Genomic DNA, 16542 nt, shown 5'->3' with positions numbered 1-16542 from the left:
GGAACCAGCCTTTGCCAACATATCACCAATATTGGGTCGATTACCTATACTGCTATGAATCGGAACAGCAGCAACAGCCAAGAGTTCCGCACAGAGTGCTACGCTGGGAACCACAACGAGGCATAGAAGGATGCAATTACTAACATTTTGAGCGCCAGATGAACTACAAATCAATACTGTCCGAAAAGACGCAAAGGAAATCTCAGAGCACATAACACAATGGACAGTCGTAACAGCAACACAACAGGAGGAAAGAACTGGAGCAGTTCCGTCATCAAACTTTTACACGCTGCCCCGACTCCATCAATCCTCCAGAGTCGCTGAAAGTCCTTACGGCACACGGTACATCATGGGCCAAAATGAGTAAAGGCAGCAGTCAGCACCCATTAAACTTGGCACGTAGGGAAACAGTTCTGCTCTCTCCTTGGAATTAAGACAACTCTGAATTCTGTATACCTGCGTCAGTGACAATTCAGGCGACTGATATGACATTATTCTTAGAAGTCTGCGGTAATTATCGCAATAAAATAAACTCATATGTGCCTGTGGACACAAGCGCTCGAACAGCACAAGCGCAACTGTTTTGTCTCACTCACATCGCGATCGACGTCTTGTGACTGAAACAATACGGGTGGCCATAAATATAGCTCGTGCCATCCCAGTCCATATCCTTGCAAAGGACCGCTTTCCGGATGACTCCTGGAAGGCACCATCACTCCTGCTAGATCGAAAGCGCCTCATGGCGGGCCATCTTATTTCCTTTCTTGCGAGACTACTAAATCCGCTTAGGGCGTCCGGCAGAAGCGTTACGGTCAGAGCCGACACCTCTTTTATCAGCGGACATAATCATGGAGACCATCACTGATAGGAGTAGAGGAGTCTTCCTTAGGAGTCGTTGCAAATATGCGCCCGCCTGAAGTGTTACGGTCAGTACCGGCACCTCTTGCATCAGCGAACATAATCATCGAGACCATCACCGGTAGAAGGAGTAGAGGAGTCTTCTTCGGAAGTCCTTGCAGAGATGTGGGCCTTGAAGTCGCCATTACGGTTCGAAAGTTCTTGAAACATTGTCTATGTATATATAATGTTATCTTTAGTCAATCAGTTTATATTGTTCCTTCTTAAAGCGCTGTTGAAGGCCTAATCAATTGCAGTGAGTTTCAACGCAAACTGTTGTGTTAGCAATCATCTGATGAGCTTATATGTTCTGTCGTTGTAAAGTCCTGTTGAGAGTCTAAGTTCCGCTCGGTCGAGGTCCGGTGCAAGTGAGCGAGTCGGCGCTAGTTGGCGGACGGCTCGGTCTGCTCCTGGGCGGCGCGCATGTCGTAGGCGCGCTCGTAGAACTTCTCGTAGATGCGGCGGATGATGAGTATCTCGTCGATCAGAGCCTGCGTGACCATCTGCACGAAGGCGAGCAGGATGACGAAGACAAGGCAGAGGCCCGTGATGATGGTGACGTTCTCGCGCACGTAGCGGTGGGCCGAGTCGAGGCAGTTGCCCGTGTACACCTGGAACCAGGCGTCGTAGTCGGTCATGTTGAGCACGTTGCGACCGCACGACAGACTCACCACCTGCGACAACATCGCGGGGCCAAGAGTTTAGGTCAAGGGTTCGCTGCTTGCTGGCCGCGGTGGCCGCGTGTGGACGGAAAGCAAATTCAGACACTTAGAGGTCACCGCGGCGACCCGCATTGGGGCAGTGCGAAAGCAAAACTATACTATATCGACGTCCGTGGCTGTTCTGACGTCCATGTACTATATCGACGTCAATGGCTATTTTGACGTCTAAGTGTGTTTTTTCGCGTTTTTTCGCCTTTAATTAATTAAACCTCATTCACCAAATTTTTCTCACGTCAACATTTTATCACACACTATCTGTCACAATCACACTTTTAACACGTTTATCTTCAGAGAACGACGTAATCGTGCGTACAAAATTGCGGACACTTTTTGCTGACGCGAGAGAGCTTTATAATCCTCTCGCAATAATAAAAGCAATTGCGAGGAGGATGCGAAAAAGCAGCGCACGACAAAACAACACGCTTTAAAACAGCACACAAAAATGGCAGAACGACAAAAAAAGCACAAGGAAAAACTGCATGGCGACAAAACAGCACCGGGAAATAACAGCATGTGTCAATACAGCACACCTGGAAAGAACAGCATACCAACAAAATAGCACACGGAATAAACAGCACTATATACGGCAACGTAGAGAAGCCCAGCTCAGTACCGGTGCAGCCGTGAGGGAGGGGTGAACTATCGTAGTAATAACCGGAAAAGGTAAAGCGCTACCCATACGGCGGGAGTGTTATTAGGTAAGGTCAGGTTAGGTTCTGTTAGGTTAGGTTAGATTGTGTGCACGCTTTGCGCAACGCTGCATAGTATTCCTCAGCGCTCCGCTGGACTTGCAGGCTGAAAGCGCTCGTTCTTTGTCTCGTCAGGCGGCCTTTGCTTTGTTCATTTGTACGTCAAGCCGTTGTATTAGTTAGTCGTCTTATCCTAGTCGCACTTTCAGCTCGTTGTTTCAGCGTAAGTAAAAATCATCTGGTCCAAAAGTTCACGCTACGAAGCTTGCCGTCTGATATAACACTAGACGCACAAACGATACGGTTGTTGCGCTGTACTACGTACTGAATTTTGATTCAAATTCACCTGCCACAAGTACACAATAGACTAACGCGTAAAAGCATTACTAGATCCGTACGGTGAGGACAAAAAAAAAACGTATTTTGAGTGCTTCAAGTGCGCATCCAGGAAAGGTGCTGCTGCATGTCCCAAATATTGGGGCCGGTGCGTTTACGCGCGCTTGTCTCCACAGCTCCTAACGTTAGTAATACTGAAGAGTACCCACAGTCCTCAGAGTGGCATTTTTTTTCTAACCCGCCTTCTCGGCATTTATTTACAGCGCAGCCAAATAGTTAAACCAACACACACTATACACTGACTACGGAGTAACAGCACTGTACACGCGGCATCGAATGGAAACTGACAGTGATGTTAAATAATACTCAATGAAAGCTCAATTACTGTCGATAGAACAACTTCAGAAAATCAACAGAGCGCTTTCGGAGGCATTCAAACCAACCTGGTCGGTGCTGTTTCTCTTGCAGCACGAGTAGGGCACAGAGCAGCGCTCGTTGCTGGGGTTGGCCCGGGAGCAGTTGAAGTACATGTTGGCGTTCCAGTCCCGGAAGTTCCTCCTCGAGATGCCGCAGCACTGCATCCTCTCCTGCACTCGCATGACGTGGCATATGTTGTCGCTCGAGATTGAATCAAAACTGTACTGCTTCCCCGTGTCACTTCTCATGACTGTCATTGAACAGCATAGTTCTTTAATGCCTATTTGTGGTGAGATCTCCGAATCAAGATCTGAGCATGATCTCAAAGCGGCTGGTCGGTAGACGGTGGCGCCAAACATGAATACACCTATATATGGGAGTAAAAAAGGGAGTAAAGCTGTCCTCTAGCGCACACCCTTTTAAAGCGAGCTTTACTGGCCTAATTCAAGCCATGGTCATCGGCGCCGCAATTTGACCAAATGGAGGAGCTGTGGTGTTGTGCAGCCACGTGACATATCTTCTCTCATTCCGTGACATATCTTCTCTCATTCCCTCCTCTATTCCTTTCCTTAAGGCGCGGTTCAGGTGTCCACCGAGATGTCAGACAGATACTGCGCCATTTCCTTCCCTCATAAATCAATTTGCAATTCCCTCTTGCTTCCTTTCTTCTTTCACTCCCTCCGTTGTCCCTTGACTTAAGGCGCGGTTCGGGTGTCCATCAAGATGCGACAGTTACTGCGCCATTTCCTTTCCTCAAAGACCAAACCAAACAAAACAAGTGGCCGCCGGCGTTCATTGGGTTCATTGTCGTTGGCGGTGACAATGTTGTAGAGACCGTTGATTTTGAAGAAAGCAAAGGCGCACAGCTGGCTCCCTGGGACAGTGAACACCTCAATCTCGCTTTCATGTACGTGGCGGTATCCACCTGCGAAAACCTACTTTCGCTCAGTATTCCGTGCTGAGCAATGCTAAATCGCCAGCAATTTTTCTGAAAGGGAGTGCGCTAGAGGAAAACAACTTACTCCCTTTTTACTCCTTTATGTCTAGAGAACATCTCTGTACGTCTTATATAATTATGATTTGAGCACTGCAAAACCGTTCATTCGAACGTCGCAAGCGGTATAAGAGTCGGACAAACTCCATGGCCTTATCATGAATCACAGTGCTAGATTTCAGTGCGTGGACCACGTAGGGAGTTTCGCGATCTGAATAACCTAAGAACTTTGGTATAGAAATGTGGTGCTACTTTATAATGCTTTCTGCAGCAATGGCGCCGGTAGTCCCAGGGGAGCATCTGGTTTTATCTGCCGTTTTTTTCTGCTCTTTTGTATATTCGTCGCTTGAGAACCACAGGGGTGAGCGACAGACAAGGCAAGCGTGATATTAGCAAGCGCTACCAATATTGAAAGTGACTGACTGACGCCTCAAACGAAGTGAGGTCGACGCTATCTCACTTCTCCAGATGGGCAAAGGAAACATCCACAACGATCCCGTTGTGAACGTGTGCGCAAGATTGGGACAGTTAACCTTAAGAGCAATTGGCTACGTTTTAACATGCACTCATTGCCCTATTTTAAAGATTAGAGGACAGCAGTACGCCACTTTCGCGATCGGCTTTTGAGCACTCTACGGAGGTCAGTTTTCACAAGGAGGTGCTAGAAACCACCAGTCAGTGTTTTCCCCGAGGCTCTCGCGAAGCCTACCTGCATGCTATCCATGAGCCTCTGGAAGTCCGGCGAGTCCCGGTAGTGGACGATGAGTTCCATGGAGAATGTCTCGGAGAGCATCTTCTTGATCTGGGACGGCAGGAAGAAGACGACGAGGCCCACTACCAGGTTGATGAGCAGCAGCGCCGTGATGAAGGACGAGTACACGTTCAGCAGGCAGGTGTTCTCGCGAAGGGCGCCCACGCAGCCGCAGAAGGACAGCGACATGGTGATCATGCCGAACAGCATAACCGTGATCTCCATCTTGATCACAAACATGCTGGCGACAAAGGGACAGCACATGTTCACAACGCCTACCGAATCTACAGCCTCGCCTCTAGACACTGCAGCCACTTGGCGTGCCTGCCTTTTTCTTGATGCAGTCAAGCTCGGATACATTCTATCCGTATAAAGAATTATTGTTGATACCCAGCACACAGTACATTCCTTTGAAAATCCCGTTCAGGAGTATAGCACTTCTCTTCACGTTTATCGAAGTCGCGTTCAACGAAACATTCGATACTTCGAAAGGGGCGCCGCGCCCCTGCAACTGGCTTTTATCGGCGTTTTTTGATAGCTTATCGCGCGAGGAGACGCGTCGGCTGTGCAGCTTTGTGCAACCGGCTGGTAGCGCTAGCGTTGTGACACCACCTTAGGTTGTGGACGTGGGCTCGGCTCGAGAGTGGCCTTCGGCACCTTCTACTCATTGTCAACGCCCCTCGCTGTCATGCAGTGAAGTTAACTTAACTGAAGCGTAACGGCTGCTTTCGCCTGGCGTGCTTCGCTGTCGAAGGCATTGGGTAAACTAACTGCACCTTAGCTTTGTGGGGACGCCTTCGTCCCCTGCGTTCGTTTTCCCTCAACGCTCTAGTTCCCTGTACTTAGCTCTCCCGCAACGCACCCATCTCAGTTTGGTTACTCTAAATAACAGGGGAGGGCGCTCGCGTCGCAGCGACCCCAGCGCCACGGATGGCGTTTTGCTGCGCGCTCGCGGGAAGCGACAGGGTCACTTCTGCCACGGCCGCTTGATGTAAAGCGCAAAGCGAGGTGCGGCCAGCCACGTCGCGCCGCCGACAATGGGTGAGCATGTCCTGGCGGAGTTTACAGTCGCGGCCGCTGTTTTCGGTGGGGGCGCCACTGTTCGGGGACAGGGAAACAATTGGGAAAACAATTGAACACCTCATAATCAAATGTGATGGTATCCATCCGGATGTCGATGTAGGCACAGTCACTCTTTCTGAGGCCCTAGGGTTTAAAGATAACAATGGTCATGTAAATAAATCTGCAGTGGAAGTCAGCAAAAAGCGATTGGAGGATTGGTGGCTGAAAAGCAGAGATGTGGCATAAGGTTAGAATAGTAGGAAACCGTAGGCAAAGTTGATGGAGAATCTTAATGAGAATTGCCAACACAGTAAACCAAAAAAAAATAATAAATAAAAAAAAGCTGAGCATAGTGGCAATTGCCACCACCCCGTTTCAAAGGGGACGCTCCTATCCATCCATCCATCCATCCAGGTCGCCCGGTTTCCCAGGAGTGGACTCCCGAAGCGCTCCTTGCTTCGTCGTGTTCGAGAGCGTTTGCCTCGTGTAAAACAGCGTTTGCCTTCCATATTCAATGCAAAATAAAAACCACTACTACTACTACTCACGTTCCTCATGTCTGCAGTGTTTTCTTTGGATTTTCTGCTGTACGCATGAGTGAGCACGTTTGCCTCGCGCCTGCGGTGCTGGATTTGGGCTTTTCGTGTGCGCGTGACTGAATGTCTGCCTTGTGTCGGCCGTGCACTCTTTGGGCTTTTCGTGCATGCGTGTGTGGAGGTCAGTGACGTGTATGGGGCACGATACCGCGCATCTGCTGTGTGCCACTGTCCGTCACAAACTCCAGAAAACAGCCAACTGTGAGAAATCACGAGTTTCCCTCCGAACTACAGCGTCGAGAAGCGTGGCTAAAAATATCGCTCGCCAAGGACTGTCAGGGAAAAGAAGCAAGTGGGTGCCAAGCGACAGGTCTCTGGTAAGTTTTTTGCATTTTACAGAGAATGACTACAAAAAGTAAGGTCAAGAAAATTTCTTCGTCTCTGAATGGTTCCTTCCTTTCTTGTATGACCATGCAATAAAATTGTCAAGTACTTTGTGGTTTTCTCGGCTGCAGGTGGGCTTATGAAGTTCCGCAACTTCAGCTATAATGATCGTTTTTTTTTCTTTTTTATAAATTGCAATAACTTGTGTATATAAGAGCCAAAATTCGGCGTGAAACGAAGCGGAAATTTACTGCGTGTGACCAGCTGTGCGTGTCCATCTCATTCACCGTCTACATGGGGTAGCGAGAAGTGAATAAAAATCAGGGAGCACTTTGACGATCTAAAGTGCGAAGAGGCGAAAGCCTTTAACCGCCTCTGTCGCTGCCCTCTACTTGGCGGCTGTTGAAGATCGTTTGGCGACTCTTGAGCGCTTCCGTACGGCATCAAGAGCGCGTTTCGTAGCGGGCGACATTGGAGCGCGCGAGGGCTGCATCCTTCCTCGATCGACGTTCAGAGAGCACCCGAGAGAGCTCTGGGGTGGACAACCATCTGAGGATTGCGCATGGGGCACTGCGCATGCGCAGTGTGCGCGTTTAGTGGGTATCATTAACTAATCATCATTACTGTTCGTACATCTACTACTACACCATTAAGTATCATTACTGACCTTTCAAGTAACCATTATTGACAGCTGCCGCGGACGCATGGACGGACGCAGGAGCCATAAAAGGCTTTCGCCTTAAAAATAGAATGAAAGCTTCAGGCGCATTAACGCTACATCCTGAGGTAGAGCCGCTGGCCCGGTCGTGCATAGTATAGGCGGCAGTTATGGACAGCGTTCAGTCTTACACTCGGAGGGGATTCCCACCCTCTGCGGTGATTTGTGGCATAATCGGCGCTTTCAATGACGACTGAAAAATGCAGTCTTTAACGAGGCACTAGGAAGCGCACTGTTTACGCCCTCAAACAGTGAACAGCGGGCGTACCGGCGCAGCGGTCGCGGCGTTTCCCTGCGAGCAGTTGTCCCCGAGCAGTGGCGCCGCGGCGGGCGCACGGAGAACTAGGCCCAAGACGCCGTTTCTGTGCGGCGTTGCAGGCCGTACCTCGCTTTGCGCTTTGTATCTAGCGGCCGTGCTTCTGCTCGGCACCGAGAACGCAAGCGGACGTTTCCGCGCGCCACCCCGCTCTTCGCCGCGGGCGCCTCTTGGTCGGAACTTGCTCCCGCCGAGCCCGTCCCGTCGGGCCTCGGAGTTTATCCCTTTGCCCTACCGTGGGCGAACGTTCGCTCGTAACCGTGCTGGTGAGTCGGACATCCTCGATTCCTCAGTGTATTTTGTTGCTAGCTGGCGTTATTGTTGTTATAGCAATAAATGCCTTGTTTGTGTCAGCCAGTGTGTCGTTCCTTTGTTCCCGTAGAGCAAGGCCCGCCGTGGTCGGCGTGCGCTCGGTAGCGCTCGCGACCACGGGGTGGGGTCCTGGCGGTTTTGAACTATGTCAGCCGCTCTTAAACGGGAAGAACGTATTTATCTCCCCTATTTTAAACCCCAAAGCTTAAAGCAAATTATCCTTTTTTATAGTGTATTGGTAACAGAATGGGACACCTTGAGGCTAGCTGGCTTTAATATTGTAGTGAATTATAACTACGAAGCAGTACAAGTTTTTTTCATGCCTCAAGTGACCTATACCGACCTCTGACGTCACAGCCAAGACGTAATAGTAGAAAACAGTGGTGCCGGTTTAACCACGATTACACCCAAAGGTCGAGCGATAGCTCTGGCCTGGCTAGACGCAGTTTTGAAGGGTTAAGCTTTTTATTGCACATGATTACTAACGACGTCGTCACTGACTGCAAGCAAACAAAGTCAAAGGTCGAGGGTCGAGGTCAAATGTCATGCCACCATGGTGAATCGTGGTGGTCATGGTACACCCACTTGTTAGGCGTAGTTAGGCATAAAGTGATTCTGTTGCTATGCTGGCTCATTAGGTCAGTCAAGGTGAAGGATCGCACCGACAAGGAGATCGACTATCGCTCTAAAAGATGATTTCAACCCAAAAAGCGTAGGTAATCCACCCGACATTGGACATGGATGGTTTTACTCTGGTCCTTTTGGGACCAAGATATGCCTACGCAGCTCCAATATTGGTCCGATTACCTATGCTGCTTGAGGAAGTTCAGCACCGCACCAATGGAGGCAGTTTACATTGGTCATTAACCATGCATCCCTGACACCGGCGTATAATGAGCTAGCGAATGCGGAGTTCAGCGAGCTGTATGCGACGGACTCCCCATAGTGGCGGCATCGCTCGCAGTTTCTCAATGCGGCGGAAGGAGACACCAGGGTCTGGACCCGCGCTGTGCCCACCTGAATACGTTGTAGGAGGGGTTGCTCATCGGGATCTCCGCCTGGGCCCAGGTGTCCACGTAGGCGTACGCTCCCACCAGCAGCAGGGTGAGGCCGATGAGCCAGATGATGAGGTTCATCACCAGCAGCGGGAAGCGGACGTACGGGTTGACGTCCAGCATGACGGTGGCCTCCGTAGAGGCCACGCCGCCGAGCTCGGTGGTCGCAGGACCCGACTTGCGCCCCATCGATGTCTTCCCTGTGTACAGGGAAGCTTCGGTTCGTGTTTCAAGGGAGTTTTGGTTGCTTGGTTTATGGGGCTTAACGTCCCAAAGCTTCTCAGGCTATGAGAGACACCGTAGTGGAGGGCTCCGGAAATTTCGACCACCTGGGGTTCTTTAACGTGCACTGGCATCGCACAGCACACGGACCTCTAGAATTTCGCCTCCATCAAAATTCGGCCGTCGTGGTCGAGATCGAACCCGCGTCTTTTGGGTCAGCAGCCGAGCACCATAATCATTCAGTCACCGCGGCGGCTCTCAAGGGAGTTTTAGTGAAGCGTATATAGACATAGTTGAAGGCTTACTAAAAGGTTTGAAATTAAATTCAGGTCACCGCAGTGAGCTATGCGAAAACAAAACAATAGCGGTAGCATTGAGGGCCGGGTGGAAGGCCGGGATTAGGAAGTTTTTTGAGGATAATGTGGCCTCAGCTGTATCAGGGCACTGTTAATTGTAAGTCCTTTGGATAGGCCTTTGTACAGCACTGTACAGAGGCGATGAAACGAAATGCCAACAGAGCACATCCTATGCGCTCCTTTGTATATCTTTTCATCGCGCTTTTACGTCGGCGGTGGCAAAAAGACGCTAGAGTCGTCCGTGATGCAATCTAGAACGACCTTGACGACCTTTTTTATTACATAGGTAAAAGCAAAATGAAACAAAAAAATAGAACAGCGGAGGACGTGGGCACTGCGTTTTACGCATTTCTTTTCATCGCGATTGTGCGTACTGAGGTTGAAGAAGGAGATGATGATAATGAACGTTGAAAGACCGGCAAGAGTAGCAAGGCTTAAGGACCAATCTCACGTTCATAATGCATATACATATATGAAAAAAAGGGGGCAATTGACTCAGCCGAAACATGGACTCTTGGGTAACGGACTAACTCCAAGCACAAGGAAAATAATATGAGACGCCAGGATGTCACGTGGCGTAATGAGATTAGGTGATCGGCCCTGGGACGGCAACTGACAGGCGACGGGCTTAATTAAAAATCATTTTTCATGCAGCGTATGTAACCAGGATAACGATAAAGAGGACTTGCGCAAGACGATAGCGGTACACCGAAAAGTATCGTGGGCATGCGCCCAACGCTCTTTGAGGCCGAGCTGATACGTGGCCCGCTTTCGCTGAGTGATACGTTTTCTGTTTCATGGCGGGAAATTTGTGGTACCTTATAACACAAATACGCCTATATGAGCGTAAAAAGGGAGTAAGATGTGCTCTAGCGCACTTCATTTTTACTCCATTGTGTTTACAGTGTAGGGAACGAACTATTCACAGCGAAAGCCTAGCGCAGCGCTCGTTTTCCGTTAGCCAAACACAGAGCAAGCGAACCAAAGAGAATGCTTCCTTTTTTGAGCATTTCTCGCTTTGGAGAGCGCCATCTTGTTTTTTGCCGAAAAAGTGGCAACCTAGAAAGCGCCGGGAGAAAATCTGAGAAAGTGAACTGATCTTACCACGGGCAAAAATATCTGCAGGTGCAAATTTGTTCCACGAAACGGGCCCTGCTTTCGTACGCAAAAACAATAATTAATGCCCTGGATATTTTATCTGAAATCGTTGTCGTATTTGCACCCGCTGACAAATGTTTATGAATGACAGTGTTATCGCAAAAAAATCATTTCATCGGCGTCTGACGATGCATACTGGAAGGAAAGTACGCAGCTTAATTGTGACTGTAGGATTTACCCATTCCTGTACTAAACCTTAGGCAACGGAGCTTGCAGACAGAAATAATTTTTTTTCGACAGAGTCGACTTCCACAAACTTTTCACGGCAGGTGTACATGTAGGGTGGGTGCTTTCTAAAGTGCTTTCGCCATTTTGTGTCTGACAAGCCTGTATGTCTGGCTTATCGTGACCTAAATGGTGCCCCTAAGTAGCAGGTGGGCCACCTGTGACTTCATCTACCGGATTGCGAGCAAACTGCCCACCCTCACTGGTGGCAGCTCAATTCCTGACTGGTCGTGAGAGGTTGATCGGGAAGACCAATCTGGGTTTTACAAGCCCTACCCGTGGTACAAGGACCCCCAGCTATTTATGAATGTAAAGCAAGTAATGACCAGTGTCGTATATATGGGTGCTAACCCATTAATGCTATTACGTTATACCTTTAAAGGGTTGGTTTATGGTTTTTTGGGGTTTAACGTCCCAAAGCAACTCAAGCTATGAGGGACGCCCTGGTGAAGGGCTCCGGAAATTTCCACCACCGGGGGATGTCCACTCCGGTTCTAGCGTACGGTCGGTGCAGTTGGGATGGAACCCGCGACTTCGGAATCAGCAGCCGAATGCCAGAGTTTCTGAGCTAGTGCGGTGGGACGGAATCTTGTTGCATGCGGTTCTACATTCATTAAAGAGAGAATTTCCCGGTGCGTAGTCGCCCGTTAGATTAAGTGCTGAATTAAAAGTGTCATGAAACCATAACTACTGCCGAAAAACTGCAGCATAAATTCTGCAAAAAATGTAGTGGCACAATGTTTGTTTCATACGAGGCAATGGCATGCAAGCGGCAAGATACCGACCGGCTTGTGCATGACCTCACCCTTCGCTGTGCTCTCAAAGCGCTTCTTGTCCGCCGACTGCCTGCCACTTGCTCCTGCCGCCTTAGCGGCGCCCGGACCTGGTGGTGACGTGTACTCGGCCGATGCAAAAGGAAGCTCCGGCATGGGCCCGACCGGAGCCAACAGGTCATGGGGCGTGTCCGTGCCGGTGTCGACCATCGCCGCATGCCGGACCACGGGATGAGCCATCGCGGCGGCGGGAGAGGGCTGCGTTGCCGTGTCACTCGTTCCTGCACCCGTCAGTGGTGGTCCATCGGTCTGTACCTGTACAACTTGGGGCGCCGCTGACTCTTGCTGATCCTGGTTCGCCTGCGTCTGGTCGTGCTTCGCGTCTGGCTTTGCGTCAGCTTCCGTCTTCGGTGTCGGCTCCAGCTTGGTCTCCGGCTTGGCCTCCAGTTGCGTCTCGTCTTGGACCGCTGTCTTCACCTCTCCCTGCGTCTGTGCTTGAGCGTCGACAGGTTTGGCCTCGCCTGGATGAGCCTCTGGTTGTACGCTCGGCTTTGTGCAAGCGAGTTCCTCGGAACCCGGCTTCAGTCCAGGATTCTCCCGGGACTCCGCCTTTAGCTCTGCTTGCTGTTGACTTGGAGGTTTCTGGACGACGTCGTGGCCCTCCGGTTGCCCTTGGGTTTTCTGGGAATCCAGTTGCGGCTTCGACGCATCGAGAGCAGATTTCGCCACCGGACGGCTGGCACGGCGTTTGGTGTTCGACCTGTCGGAATCGTGGGGTGGTGGCGGTGGCGGCAAGTGGCGTGATTTTGGTGATTCCTCGGGTGAGGGTGCTCCGCCGGTGGACGATGTCGTTGTCTTCAATAAGGGCGCAGTCTGGCACGACGCCGGACTGCTGGGGCTACTTCCGACTGCTCCTGATTCGTGAGTTTGGTCACTTTGGATCGTTGACGAAGGGGAACCGGTGGGAAGACTGGGCACCTTTGCTTGTTGATGCTGCGTGGGAGATCGCCAAGGAAAAGGCAATAATGTACATGGCGACGTCATGAAACAATGTGCATATTATCAGAAAATGGCGTTACCGAATTCAGTGGTGGCTTTTTTATCGGTCGTCATTGTGAAATACTGGACGCATGCACTGCACTAAGACTTCGTGGGCGATGCATACATCGGTTAGATTGGGGAGATGCGTGAAAGTGCTACTCTTTAGATTTTGGTCGCTCTGTAGGAAACAATCGATGTCCGAGTAATGTGTCATCTATGTTGTGAAATCATATAAAAGGACAAAACTACGCTTATTTTACTACGTGCTACCATCCACCCACTTAAATCAGGCAAATACGAATAAACATTTAGAAATCCTTCATGTAAGTGCTAGGCATATTGTCGAGCAGTGGACTGTATCTTGTAGCGTTGTAAATGAGAGAAACTCTGGCATTTTGGCGTCACTACAGTACAAAAGGAGTGTCCTAATGCAGTGATAATGTAACCTTCCCGTCTTCTCTAAGCCCCTTTTCAGCAGACCGAACGCTTTCATAGAAGGTGGTTTGACACCGCCATCACGACCGAAGTGAACGTCTTCAGTAGTGTGTCCAAGATGCATGATGACCTCCTTCGTGATACGATGCAACTACAATAACGAAACACTATAATAGAGACAGGCCATGGAATCTGGTGGGCGAAGTCGGAAATCTCTGTCCCATGGAACCGGTTCTACGGAAAGCATTCTCACGTTTTCAGAGCTAATGCCAATGTGGGTCGACACCTACTGATACGACGGGCAGAGAAGTCATCATCAGCCTGACTGCGCCCACTGCAGGGAAAAGGCCTCTCCCACGTCTCTCCAATTAACCTCATCCTGGGCAAAGAAATGCTGCACTTCAGCTAAGTAAAACCGTCCGAATGAGCGCTGTCCTTTCAATGTCGCCTTTGTGCAGCGCGGGTCCCGAAGCGCACCTAGCAAGGCCTAATACATGTACCTTCCTGACAGACGTTCGAATGCCGAGGCTACCCCAGTTCGCAAGCTCGACTTCCGTCAGTATTGTCTTGTGGACATGTATATATACCTGATGCGACTTTGTTGTAGAGTGGAGGGACGACGACCTCTCCTCGTTTTTCTCCCCTGTTGCCATGGAAACCGGAGCCGGTGCGGCAGCGACGGCCGCCTTCTCCGCGCCCGACCGCATCGGCTCGTCCGCTTTCGAGGTTGTACTCGACATCGACGACTTCTGCAAATTGGGAGTGCACAGACATGCGCTCTACAGCTTTTCCAAGAGGGCATTTAAGTGGGTGGATGGTTACAGCGCGAAGCAGTGGCTCGAAACAGTAACTGGAACGCACTATCTTCCCAGGCCGCTGCCGTTAGAGTTGACGCGCATATCCGCTCAGATGCTAAGAGAAATAGCTCAATCTAAATGACATTTCATGAATCGGGTTCTAACGCGATAGCGCTAAGGAGCTCTTGTCGCAGAAAATCCGTCGTCGTCGTCAGCGTCTCGTTGGCCGTGAGCGAAAAAGTCAAGAAAAAAAAAATGGCTGAGGCTTAACTTGGTTAAGCCTGGAGAATGCGAAGCATCATCGTGTCGCGTAATTTGGAGGCGCACAACCACAGCGACGGCGCGAGGTGGGCCCCCCTTTATCCACTGTCGTGACGTCATCGTGTCACGTGGTGTGGCATCATCGTGTCACGTGATTTGGAGGCGCACAATCACAGCGACGGCGCGAGGTGGGCCCCCGTTTCTCTACTGTCGTGACGTCATCGTGTCACGTGGTGTGACGTCATGTATCACGTGATTTGGAGGCGCATAACCACGGTGAAGGGCTGAAGTGGTAGCTAAAGTAGTATGCTTCGCATAAAAATCCCCAGAGAGGCAACCTAGGAGGTAGGTGGGCCACCCAAGTCACGTGACATTGCGGTGTCATCGCAACCTGCCCATCGGATAGTGAGGCCACTTCTCACCGTGGCAGGTGGCAGTTAAATTAATGAGTGGTAGCGAGAGGTTCCTCGGGAAGAGTAACCAGGATTTCACAAGCCCCACCGGTGGCAGCACCTACCAGCTCAGCGGTACACCCTTATTAGTGCCCAGTTATAGCAAGGTTTCGCTATTGGCTTGGGTTGAGTACGAATACGTGGTTGCAAACAACTGGACAGCAACGGTGCTAGCGAATATCGTTCTCTGCATAGCGCGGCCCGGATTCCGAAAAGCGCGCTAAAGAGCGTGCCGAAGCTGATGCCAGCAGCCGAACTTTTGACGCACAAAATGTTACAAAAGGTTCCCACGCCACCGCGCCTTTGACAGGACTGCGGTCGCGAGCGTGAATGGAACGGAAACGCCCTAAAATTATTTCCGCAAGATTATGGGCGACAACCTCTTCGATATATTAGCAGTAACACTACCCAGTGTCAATGGTCACTGCGTTGCCGACAAGCCCCGTGCTCACGATGGACAGGGTGAAGAAATTCTCCAAGCGGTTCCAAGGAAAGCCGTATTCCGATGACCGACGTTTCGACTAAGAGGACACTGTCTTCGTCTGTATACAATCTCTGCCATATAGATGACTACACTTGCTTATGTTCTCTAGTCGAAACGTCTGCGATCGGAGTGTGGCCTTCCTTCTGCTCCTTTTGCAAGCTTGTGCTTAATGCCTGGGGATATGAGCAGAAGATTATAGTCTTGTTTTCTTTACTTAAAACCCGGTATTGTGAAATGAAAGCACAAACGTAACAAAGAAAAAGGATTGGCACAGATGAAGAAGTCAATTTACAGGGACCACTGGCTTCGTGCTTAACAGCTTGAGGAAGCGCGGTAAACGCTCCTCCTGTTCGAGCCGGTTGGGTATGGTCCGCGTGGGGTTCAGAGCGCTAAACCCGCGTATGGGCTGTGCGAAACACCGTAGTGGAGGGCTCCGGATAAAAATCTAAGGTTCTTCTAGGGTTTCTAGGGTTCTTCAGCGTTCACTGACATCGCACTCTCAACCTCGTGCTGGGCAACCGAACCCTACAGCCACTGAGCAGACTCTGCAGGTTTGCTTGTTAGGCCTTCAGCAGTTAAGCCGGTGGTAGTTAGACCGCCACAAGCAAGTTTAACGCTAAGCGCGCGTCTAAGGGGAACATGCATGAAAGGAGGGGCTAATAAGCGCTGTGATGACATACCCGGCTCGATTTGGAAGCGCGGCGCTTCTTGGCCTTCGTCTTGGACTCTTTTGGGAGCTCCATCCTCGGTGGCGACGCTATGGCGGGTGCGTGCTTCTTCTACTTCGACGCGCGCGAGCGCGAGAAGACTTGGCTCGAGGTCCGAGGCGATGAAGACGAAGGGTGGGCTAATGCATCAGAATTTATACTCATTAATGCCTTGTTTTGTGTAGAGGATCAATATTTGGTTGAGGCTATAGGGTGCTTAAAATGAAATAAAATTGGTTTGGTTTAGTTTATGGGGTTTAACGCTCCAAGGCGGCTAAGGCTATGAGGGACGCCGTAGTGGAGGGCTCCGGAAATTTCGTCCACCTGGGGTTCTTTAACATGCACTGACATCGCACAGTACACGGGCCTCTAGCATTTCGCCTCCATCGAAATTCGACCGCCACGGCCAGGATCGAACCCGCAAATATTGCAACCGAAAATA

At 50.4% G+C, this 16542-nt stretch overlaps 1 protein-coding gene across 1 annotated transcript; it reads right to left on the bottom strand.

Annotated features, from left to right (window-relative positions):
• Window positions 1-1253: 1253 nt before the first annotated feature.
• Window positions 1254-16136, bottom strand: LOC149366047 (uncharacterized). Its single transcript, XM_089569591.1, has 6 exons — window positions 16074-16136; window positions 11956-12916; window positions 9152-9389; window positions 4765-5047; window positions 3088-3231; window positions 1254-1571 (listed from the first exon to the last, which is right to left on the bottom strand). Exons 1-6 carry the CDS (start codon window positions 16134-16136, stop codon window positions 1281-1283), a joined length of 1980 nt encoding a protein of 659 aa, XP_089425717.1. The 3' UTR covers window positions 1254-1280.
• Window positions 16137-16542: the final 406 nt, after the last annotated feature.

The sequence above is a fragment of the Amblyomma mixtum genome, chromosome 1 (assembly GCF_055824585.1).
Source record: "Amblyomma mixtum isolate Tamu chromosome 1, ASM5582458v1, whole genome shotgun sequence".
NCBI lineage: Eukaryota > Metazoa > Arthropoda > Arachnida > Ixodida > Ixodidae > Amblyomma > Amblyomma mixtum.
Note: the sequence above shows the minus strand (reverse complement) of the source record. Positions and strands in the feature narration are given on the sequence as shown.

Bases quoted from the DNA above. Each gene is read 5' to 3' on its own strand.
- LOC149366047 (XM_089569591.1), bottom strand. From the start codon at position 16,136: ATGGAGCTCCCAAAAGAGTCCAAGACGAAGGCCAAGAAGCGCCGCGCT. The intron at 12,917-16,073 runs GTATGTCATCAC...TCTCCCACGCAG, and splicing joins GCGCTTCCAAATCGAGCCGG to CATCAACAAGCAAAGGTGCC. The intron at 5,048-9,151 runs GTGGGCACAGCG...CTTTGTCGCCAG, and splicing joins CCCTCCTACAACGTATTCAG to CATGTTTGTGATCAAGATGG.